This window comes from Helicoverpa zea, chromosome 5 (genome assembly GCF_022581195.2).
Source record: "Helicoverpa zea isolate HzStark_Cry1AcR chromosome 5, ilHelZeax1.1, whole genome shotgun sequence".
Taxonomy (NCBI): domain Eukaryota; kingdom Metazoa; phylum Arthropoda; class Insecta; order Lepidoptera; family Noctuidae; genus Helicoverpa; species Helicoverpa zea.
Window position 1 is genome coordinate 13,227,527 of NC_061456.1, and position 13,324 is coordinate 13,240,850.

The 13,324-nt window shown below is 35.7% G+C and overlaps 1 protein-coding gene across 1 annotated transcript; it reads right to left on the reverse strand.

The window, feature by feature from the left end:
- Positions 1-2,835: 2,835 nt before the first annotated feature.
- Positions 2,836-13,050, reverse strand: LOC124630787. The gene is made up of 2 exons (XM_047164787.1): positions 12,877-13,050; positions 2,836-5,034 (listed from the first exon to the last, which is right to left on the reverse strand). The coding sequence occupies exons 1-2, from the start codon at positions 13,048-13,050 to the stop codon at positions 3,118-3,120; spliced, it is 2,091 nt and encodes a 696-aa protein (XP_047020743.1). The 3' UTR covers positions 2,836-3,117.
- Between the last annotated feature and the right edge of the window lie 274 nt (positions 13,051-13,324).

A 13,324-nucleotide genomic window follows, 5' to 3' on the forward strand; every position in this document is an offset into this window, starting at 1 on the left:
CTTGAGTGTCGTGGTGAGTCGTGTCTCGGTGGTTAAGGTAGACGAGAGTAGGTTCGAAACCTGACTAGTATCAAAGTGATTTTGAAAAGGAACAATATGAATGTTTATATTGGGGTCAAGTGTGAAGCACTCTCTGAATAACCTTTAAAAACATAAGGATTTCTAAAGTTGCTTATAGGTTAGTCCGTTACCCAGACACGGACTAGTCCGTGGTAACAGGACACAAATATAAAACCACGGCGAAAATGAAAAATCATTATCTGCGTAGCGATTTCCCAATTGCTTAGGTCGGATTCATAGGAACCTAAAAAGTAATCTTTGCTACTTTTAACATCCATGGTCGGCTTCCAGTCTAGCGACATGCAGCTGAGTACCAGTGTTTTACATGGAACGGCTGATCTCGTCAACCTAGTAGTTCTTTAAATCTAATACCTCAGTTATGCTGGTGGATGTTAGACTAAAGAGTGTGAAATGCAATATTAGCTGTTGATACCATAGCGGACAGCGCATTGCCTTGCTAGACAAAAATCTATAAACACATAGTACAGACATCCACCGGTACCTATAACGGAAACCATACACAAACGAACATTCCTAGTTTTCAATTCACGAACGCAAACAATTGAACTATACCTGACCACTTGGTTGTTCACATAACTAACGTAATGTTAACTTTTGCAACAGTTCTGAAGAAACAAGCGACGGTCGAGACCATTGTCTTCAAACGTTGTACAATAATAGGGACTTGTAAAGCATTGTTATGATACTACGGTTTTGTAAAACTAGGTGACTAATATTTGAGTTTTTTGTTATGAATGGTATGGTGTCTTCCTTTTGAATGGAATAGTAATGGTAATGACTTATAGAATATTAGACGCGTCTACCATCTTCATACTCTTTATTCTCATTTTACGCGGTTTCTAAAGACACATTTCAATTGATGGCGAGTAAGCTCTGCGTGTTGCGGGTTCGATTCCCACACAGGAAAACTAAAATTCTTCCTTATCTGGGTGCACGCAATACAGGAGAAACTCCTTGTATGAGGAAGTGCCTAAAATTAAAAACAAAATAGGTGTTGTCAAAGATTTACTATCTTCGATTACTATCTACTATTTTACGCACGTCGAATCCCTGAAACCTACATTGGTTCTTTATAGTTATAATTTCCTTAAGTTCGTTTTCTCTATCTACGTTAGGCAGCTGCAAGAAAGCAACTCTTCCACTTACCACGGCTTTAACCTTGAATGTATCCGCTCCATTCATGCTTTAACTGATTAATTGACGAAATCGGTGCCACGTGCCACGTAGAGTATTCCGGCAATAGATCGCCGTGAAATTCTGATTGGTCACTGACCTACACAAGCTACCTTCTTCACTAATAAAACTAGATTGAGAAGTCAATTTATTTGGCTCAAGAAGTCTGAGACACTTAAAGAGAAAATCCTGAAGATTTTAAGTAAAAGTCTAGGTTCATGGTACAACATGCATGCAATTTTTTGTCTACATCAAAATTATGATGTGGCTCAGAACTACACTATCGATCTGCGCAACTGCTAGATCGCTTCAGAGCCTTAATTTCCAGAATATAGTTGTAAAAATGACCTCTACATATATAACTTACCAGGTAATTCTTAGTATCCCTGACCTCTAGGAACTGAGTTAAAAAAAACATTCAGTGTTGAACTGGAAATTGTTGTAAAAGTAAATGATAATGATCTTTTCCTTATTACTTTTCATTATTCTTTCTTAACGATTTGGCATCATCTCATTCTTTTGTATTAGCCTCCTAATTTGAGTAGATAGTAATGAGTTAACATACAAAACTTTCTTATTATTACTTTTCCAATATGTACAGTCTATTTTCTTTTCACTTTCTTCATGAGTCAATATTTACGATGATGTTATGATACGGTTAGCTGATTACCTGCGAAAATTTGACATAAATTTTACTCGTGTGAAAGCATGAAGTGTGGATGTTGATAGATTTGTGTGTTGTTTGACTGTGTAGTTTTACTAGTTTGTTATTGCTTTTTTTTTGCTATGTTCTTCAATGTAGCCAGAATGCTAAGGCCTAGGTAACTACTCACAGCGAAGTGTATGAAGTTGGTAAATAAATGGAAGACTTTTTAATTAATACCCTGTAATTACTCAAAAAGTAACTGATTTTGAATATACGAGTATGGTTTTAAATATCGTATGGAAAAAGTTCGAAGCTATGTTTCATCTTGGTAAGGGAAGTATATAGTTCCCTCGGGATGCTCATGAAACCGCGGGCTCTTGTATCTAGTAGCGGATCAGCTACAAAAATAAAATAAAATTACAAATTATTAAATAAAATAAAATTACAATAAATATTTTCCGTTGGATACTAATATAAATGTTGCATTAATACTGCCACTGCCATCTACAGAACTACACACGAACTATGACCGATGCCAGACAGCTGACACAGCTATGCGCGTGAGTGTCCAACATACTTTCACTTCACATCTTAGATCCACTGCTTTATAGTTTAGTTCCTCTTTGTACCACTATGTGGCGCTCCGCTATAATTTTCTTATAATATTTCATTCGCTACAATGTTATTATTTTAATCCAATAACGATGGAACAAAAAGTTTGTCATGTAATAGGAAAGGCCTAGCGAATGGTATAGCTTACACAATCAGATTAATTAGGTCAGGACATATCGTATTGAGATTGACAAAATCTTGCTTACTTTCTCTGGGTGTTAACTTTTTGCGTAATAGTCGGGTAAAGAAAACGATAGTACAATAATTTAATGATTTATTTACAAACGTTCCCACAAAGTTGAAATCAGTAAGATACATCAATGGGTAGCAAGTCAAGTCGGTGGGACACAGGGAAATATAATTCGTATATTTTACAAAGACTACCTATAAATAATGTCGGGACACCTTTTCACACACGGTCGGTTAGCCCCACGCTAAGTTATTAATTAACTTGTGTTATGGGTGCTAACACAACTGATAAACTACATATAGCTACATATATACATATTTATAAATACATATTGTAACACCCAGACCACTATATTATCAAATATCTCTACTTTTCTATATAGAATAGTTTATTTTACAATCACAATGATACATCTTCAATCTTCACCCTTATTTTTATTATTATCATCACTACTTTCATCATCATCAACATCATCATCTTCATTAGACGCTTTTGTATGATTCCTTCTAATTTCCTTATACATTGGAACATAAGTATGTAAACCTGATACAGATTGCTCTAAACGCTTCTTTCTATTATTCTCATCTAACCACGTGTTAACGTTCTTAGAATTTTGATTAATGCTTCTGTAATGACCATTTATTTGAGGTACATATGTCCAAACTGTTGTGGTCTCCTCGACTTTCTCCGTACTTTTGTTAACTTCTGTAGTTTCGGTAGTAGTTCTTACATATTCGTTTTTAAGTTTAACAATAAGTGTACTAGGTTCCTCTTGCATATCAATATGTTCGCCAGAGTTCCTTCGGCTTATTTCTATATTATTTTGGTATTGTGCACTTGATCTTCTCTCTAGTTCTATGTATTCGGTAGGCACTTTTGCATCTTGAGCATTAAAATGTAGCACTTCAGTTGGAGCTGGCCAAGAGTATTCAGTTGTCAAATCAAAGAAAGGTATCATGGTTGTAACTTTGGGTAAAGGAGGTGTTTCAGATTTTAATTCTACAGGTATATAACCTGAACTTCCAACATGGTGATCTTCTATCTGCGATGTTGATAATTCTATGGGAGCTTTCGTCGTATAAGGATTAGTTTGAGTCGATGGTATCGTATGATGAACTTTTTTCGTTTCGTTTTTCATGTCAGATTTTCCGTCGGGAGTGTAAACTTTAACGTGGACTATCATTTGCGTGCCAGTTTCAGTTTCCTTATTATCTTTATTAGTACTTTCCTTGACTTTCATTTCCTTTGTTTGTTTATTTATTATATTACTTAAATACCTGGGCCTTTTATATGGAGTATAAATACGTCTTATTCCAACATGGGATTTTCTTTTGAATTGTATCAAAGGCCGTGATGTAGTAAGGTAAATATTATCTAGAGAAGTTGGTGTGGTCGTTGTCTCTTTTTGGACAGGAAATAAATTAAGCATGACGCTGAAAGATTTTGTAGTACTTACAGGTGGAGCTTCTGTATGTCTAATGTCATTGGAACTTGATACAAACGGATGACTACCAACATCATTGTTCTCACATTTGTTGCCTAGACAATTCCTCTTGTGGAATGGAATCTGTCGGAACATTGGATACTTGTTTGTAGTATCTAATAAACTGGGAGTAGGAATTGGAGCAAAGCGCAGAAAATCATCAGCCAACAGATTAACATCTCCAGGACTTTCTGGTTTGAAATTGAAGAGTGGATCTGCTAGATGGTTTGATTTAACAATCTTTACATTTTCTGAACTTTGTTGCTGTAAATCTGATTTTGTGTCAACGTCTGCGCTTTTATTTTCAAGCATTGGTTCTATGTATAGGCCAGTAAAGGCTATATGTGTGCTTGTAGGTTTAGAGTGCATATCTCCCGCTTTTGCATTGATCGTTGTTTCTAAATATTTTATTATTTGACGTATATTTTTTAATCGTTCTTCGTTTCTGTAACGTTCTATCCAGCTTCTTGATCCATAAGTTTTACTGAAGGGTAAAGGCGTTGGACTTCTGTATTCAAAGAAGAATGGTCGTGGACTGGTTCTTCTGACAGCGTTCGGCTTGTAAGTTGGTTTTGTTGTTGTTGGTTTAATTATAGTCATGTTAAATCTTTTCTTCCTTGGAAAGGGACCAGTTGTTTCTAAGAGTGGGTCGAAGTAGCTACTTTCTTGCAAAGCATTGATGAGTAGGGGCATACGTTCGTAGTAATCTTGGTCGAGCCCAAAGTAACTTCGGTCGAGTCTATCAGCAAATGGTTGATCGTTTCTGCTTTCGGTTCGATTCATGCCTTTCCTGTTTTGTACTAAACTCCATTCTACAGCAATCGCGTATTCGTAGATCAGTAGAATTACCTGAAATCCACACAATGTTAGATTAGTGTTTTGTGTTTCTTCGTGAGACATGAACAAAGTGTTACTACAGAAGAAATACTTTTCTTGACTTTTTTCTTGTACATTAGTTACTGTTAATTTCAATCTCGAACATTCTGATTGAATAGAAAATCAGGCCGGTTAGTAAGGGATTCATAAACATTTTCAATAAGAACACTAAAGCAGAAAGAAGCTAAAATGACTACTGTTTATTTCAATAAAAAAAGTTGTGTAAAACTAATTAATGTTTGGCAAGTCGAAGATGTTGTTGTTAAAATTGATGTCGTAGTCAGCACGGTCTTGATCTTGTCGCCATTCATTATTCCGTTGAACTTCCAAATATATCGGTCGCATGGAAGGTAACATCGAATTCAGGGGCTTCGAAGATAAATTCTCTTCATTCTTCAATAACTGCCATGCAGAGTTCTGTTTATTTTTTTCGTTGTCAGCATTCAATACTTTCGTCGTATTTTTATACTTATAAGGTTCAGTAGTTCCCTCAGGTTGTTTTATTGTGTATTCATCTTGCAATTCATCGTCAACAACATTTTCACTATTCTGATGATCCATCAGTTTTTGTTCGTGTACCGTTTCAGGTGTAAAATTGTTTTTTCTATCACTATTTGCAGTTTTAACTTTATTCAAATTAATCAATTTCACAGTAGCGCGTTGAGTGGTGGAGGTAGTAGGTGAAGTTTTAGGTTCTACGGTATATTGCCAGTCCTTGGCTATTTTTTCTTGAGGAAGGTATATCATATCCGCCATTTTACGCATCGATGTTAAATCCAAGTCCTTGTGCTTGACAACTGGGTGATTACTTGATGGCTTCAACTTAACTGAGCTTTTCTTAAAAGTATCGGTATTAAAAATATGTAAAGGCATGATTTTATTTTTTATGAATTCTGTACTTTTGACGTCAATATTTTCAAATTCAGATTTAGGTTTGTTAGACGTAGTGACAAAGTAATCATCATATTCATCTTCTTTATATAAGGGCACGTGCATCCGTGTATAAGGATCTACGGTGTATGCATCAAACCCTTTTTCAGTGCTGGATGCTTCTTGAGACTCAATATACTTAATAGGAATAAACATCTCAGTGGTGGGGCGCTTTATTTCTGTATCTTTAGCACGTTTTGCGTTTGGTGCTTCGACAGGTTTAACAATTGAATCGTAATCAAGAGTATCTTTATCGAATACTAGTTCTTTGTACATTATAGAGCCAATTGTTGTTGGTAATCTTATTATGTCATCAACTAAAATCTTTTTAAGATATCCTGCTTTCATTGTAGTAGTTTTTGTTTCGGCATTTTTGGGAACAGATAAAGTAGTGGTGGTGATGGCAAGCGGGGTAGTGACAGTGGTACTCGCAGTGGTACTAGAAGTAGTAGAAGAAGTTGTTGTTGTAGAGGGACTTGTAGAAGAACTTGTTGAGAGCTTCGCGCTAGTACTCGTAGTGCTAGTCGTTTTGTTTGTTACTTTTGGAGCAAAAGTCGTCAACTTTCTTTTAATCTTACTAACAGTACTACGGATAGAATACATTGGAATTGGCGTATTACTTATTTTGTGTTTTTTTCTTCCTATTGTTTGATTGGTAAGTGGAGCAATAGATCTTTGCTTTGCTTTATCAGTATTATCATTTGAGCATAAATATAGTCCAAGTTTCTTAGTAATCATATTTGGGACCATTTCTTGTATGCCTGTTATCAATTTATTTAAAAGTTGTCCCATCTTCTTTGGACATTTACAACTTACGATATTATCGTTGCCATCAATTTTGTATTCTTTGTTCTTTTCATATTTTTCGGTAGGATCATTTATTTGCTTTTTTCTTATATTTTCTTTGATCATGGGCTGAGTTTCGGCCATTAAAGGATTTTCTGTGTATTCATGATCCTTTTTCTGGACGTTTCCGACTTTTTCGTTGATCATTTTGTCGAAGTAATTCAACATTCTTTGGTAGTCTCTTATCTTCCTTATTTTAGTTAAGTACTCTAATCGTTGAGTTGGAGTTTTCCATTGCATTAATGGTGATGTTTTGTAATCTACTGTATTATAATGCCTAGCCGTAGGCATTTTTAGCCAATTCTTTGAACCTGAAAATACATTCCTTGTGAACGTGGCTTCTGTGGCATCTTTTGCTGTAAAAGGCGAACTAGAACTTGAGTAATCTTCTAAGATCTTTTCTAAATATCTGTTTTTGTTGAGCGCTTTTAATAATATTGGTAGTAGCTTGAGTGTTGTTCTATCAAAGTTTATTTTCTTATTGAATTTTGAGCTGATCGATGTAATATCACTGTCGTTCATTAGTCCCACCCAATTTGGCTTTAATGAGAGCTTCTTATTTACATTTGACTCTGCGTTGATACTGTATTCGTAGACCAGTATGACGCTCTGAAAACAGACAAAAAAACATTTGAATACAATAAAGAAACTCTATAAATATCATTATCAAGAATAGATGAAAACTAAACTAAACTCTATAAATAAATAATTTTCAATAGATAGACACACACAGAATTGGAAAAAAACATATAACATTGAAACACAACAATCACTAGAAAGTTACTTACCTAAAATTAATTGAAACGTTACTCACACAAAACTACAACAAAATATTAAAAGACAGACTACCTACAAATATATCATCTATTTTGTTTATTTTATCTTCCTAGGTATTATCGCTGATAATACAATTAATAACGTTACTAAATATTGAAATATTGCTTTTCTTGTTGAAATAATGACATTAACAGCCTCTAAAAAAACAAAAGATATATTTTACAGTCGTAAATTAGGACTATGATTTCTTTAATAAAACCATAATTCTGTTTTTTATTAGTCGTCAATCCATATCTTTATTGCAGTAGGCGTGATTATAAATCTGCATAATTTAGTGTTGTGGTAACTTAACTATGATGTATGTTACATGGTATTGCATAAATTATTATTCAATGTTTTTGCAACTTTATTTTACTTGTGGCTCTTACTTTGCTGTCAGTTGTTGCTCTTTTTTTGCGAAATATTTTATTGTAAAGGTCTTATTTTGACTGTTCTTGTTACTTAAACTACCTATGCCGCAAAAGTAAACAAAGTTCTTTAAAGGCTAGGGAATACCATTTAATATAGGTAAAATAAAAAGATGTGAAATACAGAAGAAAGTACAAAAAAGTCTAACTGATTGTACTTAAAAGGTGTCTCTGGTCTATGAAAGTGAATTCACCTAACTGAAACTTTTCCTCATATACTCCAAAACACAATTTGTCATTTTTCACTAGTCTTCAGGCATCTTGCAAAGGATCATTAAATTCATGAAATACCTTTCACTGAACACTGGAGTATCTGCGCGTGACGTCACAGCTGCGCTGCGCAGTGAAGAAAGCAGAAAGTAGCGCATTATACCCGATATGTTAAGTACACACATTGTTCTGTATGTGCGTACTATCGCGGACTATTCTGCCTGACCACTAGTGAATTTTTGCATTTCAAATTTTACGGCGCTATTCAAAGAAAACTCCAAAAAAAAAATACTCGTTTATTTGGTCATAAGGGCAAAGTAGGAAATAAGTTTTTTTTTTTCAATGAATAATCAAAAAGAAACCTAGACCGGTTAGACTGGAAGCTGACCCCAACATAGTTAGGACAAATTTATAACACCCCGTCGTTTTTGCGTCGGGGGTTAAAAAAGGCTCGGAGGATGATCATGATGAATCAAAAAGAAACCTAGTAATGGTCAGGCAGCAGTGTCGCTGATTGTACATAGAGTAGTGTACTCGTATTTGCATTTAATATTATTTCCATAAGTGGATTCTGTATTTCTGTTAACCACGCGAGGATGGTGGACTGATTTCTATAGGATGACTTATGTTAGACTAGTCGTTTTTCAGAGGTTACTGAGGAACTGCTGCCTGTACCGGTATAAAATATAGCTTGTGTTACTCGGGATTGTGTAGCTTGACAGCAGTGAGAGAATTATTCAAATCAGTTATTTCGGAGCCTTCACAGTACTAACAAAAAAATGTTACTCTAAATTTTGTACTTATGGTAGGTAGATAGGAATCGTTGATGATATGTTGGCAATGCAATAAGTAGACTTATTCAAGTAACCAAATAGGCCCTCTGCATTGTTATATTGGACTCTATCTAACAGTGAAAATCGGGAGAAAATCTATTCAATTGTTTTTGAGTTTACAGTGGGTAAACATTATAGTGGATGGTGTGGTTTTAGATGTGATAAGATAAGTTAAAAAAACAAAAGGTATAATTTATTCGACGATTTGGAGCACTTTGTTTGATTTGGAAACTCTATTTTATTTTGACGGGAAATCAACAAAAGACTCTCACTGTTGGTGAGAGAGTGTCAGACTCTAACTGACTAAAACCCACCATGTTCCTTCTTAAGCCCTTTATGTACCAGGACAACGGTAAATCTTTCGAGCAATCTGATAGGCTGTTTGTGATGAATAACTTAACAGTTTATGAACATGTTTTAAAGTGAAATCAATCATAATTTAAATGTTTCAAAGTCAGCACTTTGATGTGTGACGAAATACTTGAATGCGGCTGACAACGTAATGTCAATTAAAACAACGAGAAGTAATGGGTAACATAATACGTGCGTGTATTATCCAGTTTTTAATAAACGGCCAAGAGTGAGCAATAGTTCTCATAATATATCAATAACAGTTTTTTTTTACGTGAAGTAAGATGAGTTACGCTGCTAAAGGGGTTTTTTACTAAGAAACATATTAGTTTTGCTGCAGTTAACTAAACAATTTTCACGGTCAGAAAACTGAACCTTCTCATAAAATGTCCTCTCATAAAGATAAGGACTTTTCTTAGTTTCTAGTAAAACTAGGTTTTTTGACAAACAAATAGAAACTTGCAATGTAAAACATTTGAATAATTAATAATAATCATTAGGATTACTGTAAGTAGGTATTTAATTGTTATACACAAAAACTGCCTATTTTTTAGCTGTTTTTTCTCATTCAAAACCATATTTACAACCAACTTTACACCCCTAAACAATTCAAAACAAAAAAAAAAATTAAACACGACATCCGTTTTAGCAATTTCTTTGCGCATCGCTAAAAACTTACGCGTGCCGATAAGAGGAAGCGAACAACTAATCACTTCATAATAACTGTTTACCAAATAAAAACACGAGAAAAAACCAACAAACGCAATTATGTATACAAACGACAACGTGTTTGGAATATTAGTGGATGCGCGCGCGCACTTACGTCACAACAAATGCGGGGTGTTTAGGAATGTGGAGACAATATTTCGTAAAGGATGTTGTTTCAATTCTGAATTCTAGAAAGTGGCAAGGTAAATAGAGTGATAGAATTCGTGTTTCAAAATATAAATGTTCAAAACGGCATCAACAATACAGTCTACAGGGAAAAGACATAAGAATATCTTTATGAGCATCCCATATTTATTGTCTCCGTGTTGGTATAAGTAGTAACGACAACTACATGGGTTTCAAAGAATTTTCAGAAACTAGCCTAAAGCTAACTAGCCTAGCCTTTCCTCAACTTTGTTCGGGTTCGTTTCCAGACTAACTAGTTACCGGGGCAACCCGATCACCCTTGCCAAAGCTAACCGTAACGTCTGCATAAAGATGTACAAATGGTAGCTGTGCCCATGTTAAATGTGCATGGAGGGAATCGTCATGATAAGATGGTCAGACATCCACGAGATGCCGTGCACATTCTCGCTATGCGACTGCTAAACCATCGACACAGTTGATGAGATCAGATAGAGAGAAACAATTGAAGCATCAGTTGGCAGCCCAACTCGTCATCATAATGAATAGATTGTCAGTCTAAAATATGTCTCTAAATAAGCGAAAACAATCAAACAAAGCCTACAATATCTAAAGGTGAGTATAGACTACAACATTTTCTAGAGCATTTCTGTGTAATGTAACGTTCTAGCGAATGGTACAATACAGGCAAAAGCTCAGTCTCTAAAGCATTCCCATGTAATGTAACATTCATGCGAATGCTCTGCATTATGCCGGCCATACACTCTACGGTCTACCGGAGAGGTAATCTGTGCAGGTATGCCCGCGCAGGTCAACCGAACATTGGTAGCGTGTATGGGGACGTTCCGGTGTATCGGAGCGGTCTTCAGTTCTTTTTGCGATGGCATCGAATGTGGACGATGACACGCTGGCATTGCTAGGTCTTGCTTTAATTTTGAAGATGAATAATACGAAAAAGAAGCGAAAAAAGTGGTGTAAGCATTGGTTATTGAAAAGAAAAACATATAGTCATGTTAATTTATTAAGTGAATTGAAATTTGAACCAGATGAAACGCCAGTTTGAAAGAAACACTAGAAAACAACTGACGCGACCTGCGCAGGCGACCGGAGTACACGCACACACGCACAGGTACACCGTACGGTGTCACTCGAAAGAATCGATTTTCGATCTTGCGCCGGTTGCCTGCGCAGGTTCAAAAAACTACACAGGTCTATTCCCACACACATTCCGGTCTACCTGCGCAGGCATAGCTGCACAGGTGGACCTTTCCGGTAGACCGTAGCGTGTATGGCCGACTTTATGTTACGGGTAAATGCTCACAGCGAGTGTGCATTTACCAATCTTTCGTCCCTCTCCTTCCGCGTCACCCCGCAACCGCGCATCACCCGCACTTGGCTCGACGAAATGTTACACCAATACGCTCGACGAAATGTTACACCAATATGCTTGTTGGTTTGCAACAAACAGGCGAGCATACTCGACGTTTTGTTCGTAAAAGGATGATACACTAGAACATCTCATAGAGCTGCTCGTTGTTCTGTTTCAAGTAAATGTTGTAGTCTATACTCACCTTAAAAGGTATCAGAAATTAACTTGCCACATTTCTATGTACAGACAATGAGAATAATTCGCTGACAATAGAAGATGATGAATGTTTATATAACGGTCGCTCTGTTTGTGAGTTTGTTTGTAAACCGACTACTTATTGCTGTTAGTAATTTGTTTTTATTGCGAATGGTGCTTCCGTAAATCTGTGATTTGTCTGTAATCTGTGATCCGTCATTGTGGATGGTAGATTAACTCTATTAATCGAACAGCTATAATGTTTGATTTATGGTATAGTTTTTGGACAGATATGTAGATGCCTATATTACAGTCAACGTAATATAGTCAATGCGTTAAATGCATGCTCTTTCCCTGGCTCAATTTGTATTTATATTTTTTATTAAAACTACTTAAAACAACTTTGTATTTTGTATTTGTTATAGATTGCGTAAATTGACAGTAATTTATTAAAATAAAAGATAAATAAAATAGAGTTGCTTGCTTTGTCTATTTCTACCACTTATGTGTATTGGACATTTAGAACCTCCGCATGCTGCAGATCAAATTGTCGGCCGATAATAGGTTCGATGCTAGGCTGGTTTAAGATAATCATGAATCCAATTAAACTTTTTAGTCGGTACTAGTACTTACCCGATTCCTAATCGCTGTAATTTAAACATTCTATCTACCGTAAATCTGAAGACGGATTTTCCTTTACAGTTTGCGGGACGTCTTAATCTTAGAATAAATATTTTTAATTTTGCTGATAAACTAACAGAAGTAATAACTTACGAAAGTATCTCACAGTGTCACATTAACAAACTAATTAACACATTTTTCCGTTAATTAAAACATAAATAGAGAGATTAAGAAGGTTAATCATGATTTCAACACATTAATCACTTTCGAAAAACTACTTAAGACAACCCTTCTATTCTAGTAGCATAGCACACATTACACAAATATTTAAGTACAAAAAAAAAAATCAAATTCAAAAACTTACAACAACAACGGTAACTGTGATTGCCGTAGAAATGGCGGCGCAGGCACATCCTTGCCTGATCTGTCGTTTTCTCGAAGACCTTAAAAACTCCTCGGTCCTCGCATCGATAGTCCTGTACAAGCCAAACTGTCGGATCCTAGACCCACTGGATGTCACAGAACCCTCACTCGACATATTACCGGCACATCACTACTGGGATGGTCGTTTGGCTGCGCGCGCGTCGCTCGCGTCCGCACTAGAAAATGTGACGGATTCTTCGCGCTACGATAATGTTTTCCTTTGAGATTGTAGGGTTGTGGTGCGCTTAGGTAGTATCGATGTTTTGTTTTATTTTTATGGCGTGGTTTTGAACTGAATCTTTCGACTTGGTAATGTTTGAAAGATGCCATTTCGTTTTCATTTGTATGATAATGAATGCTTATTTTCAAATGCATATAATCAGTTATTG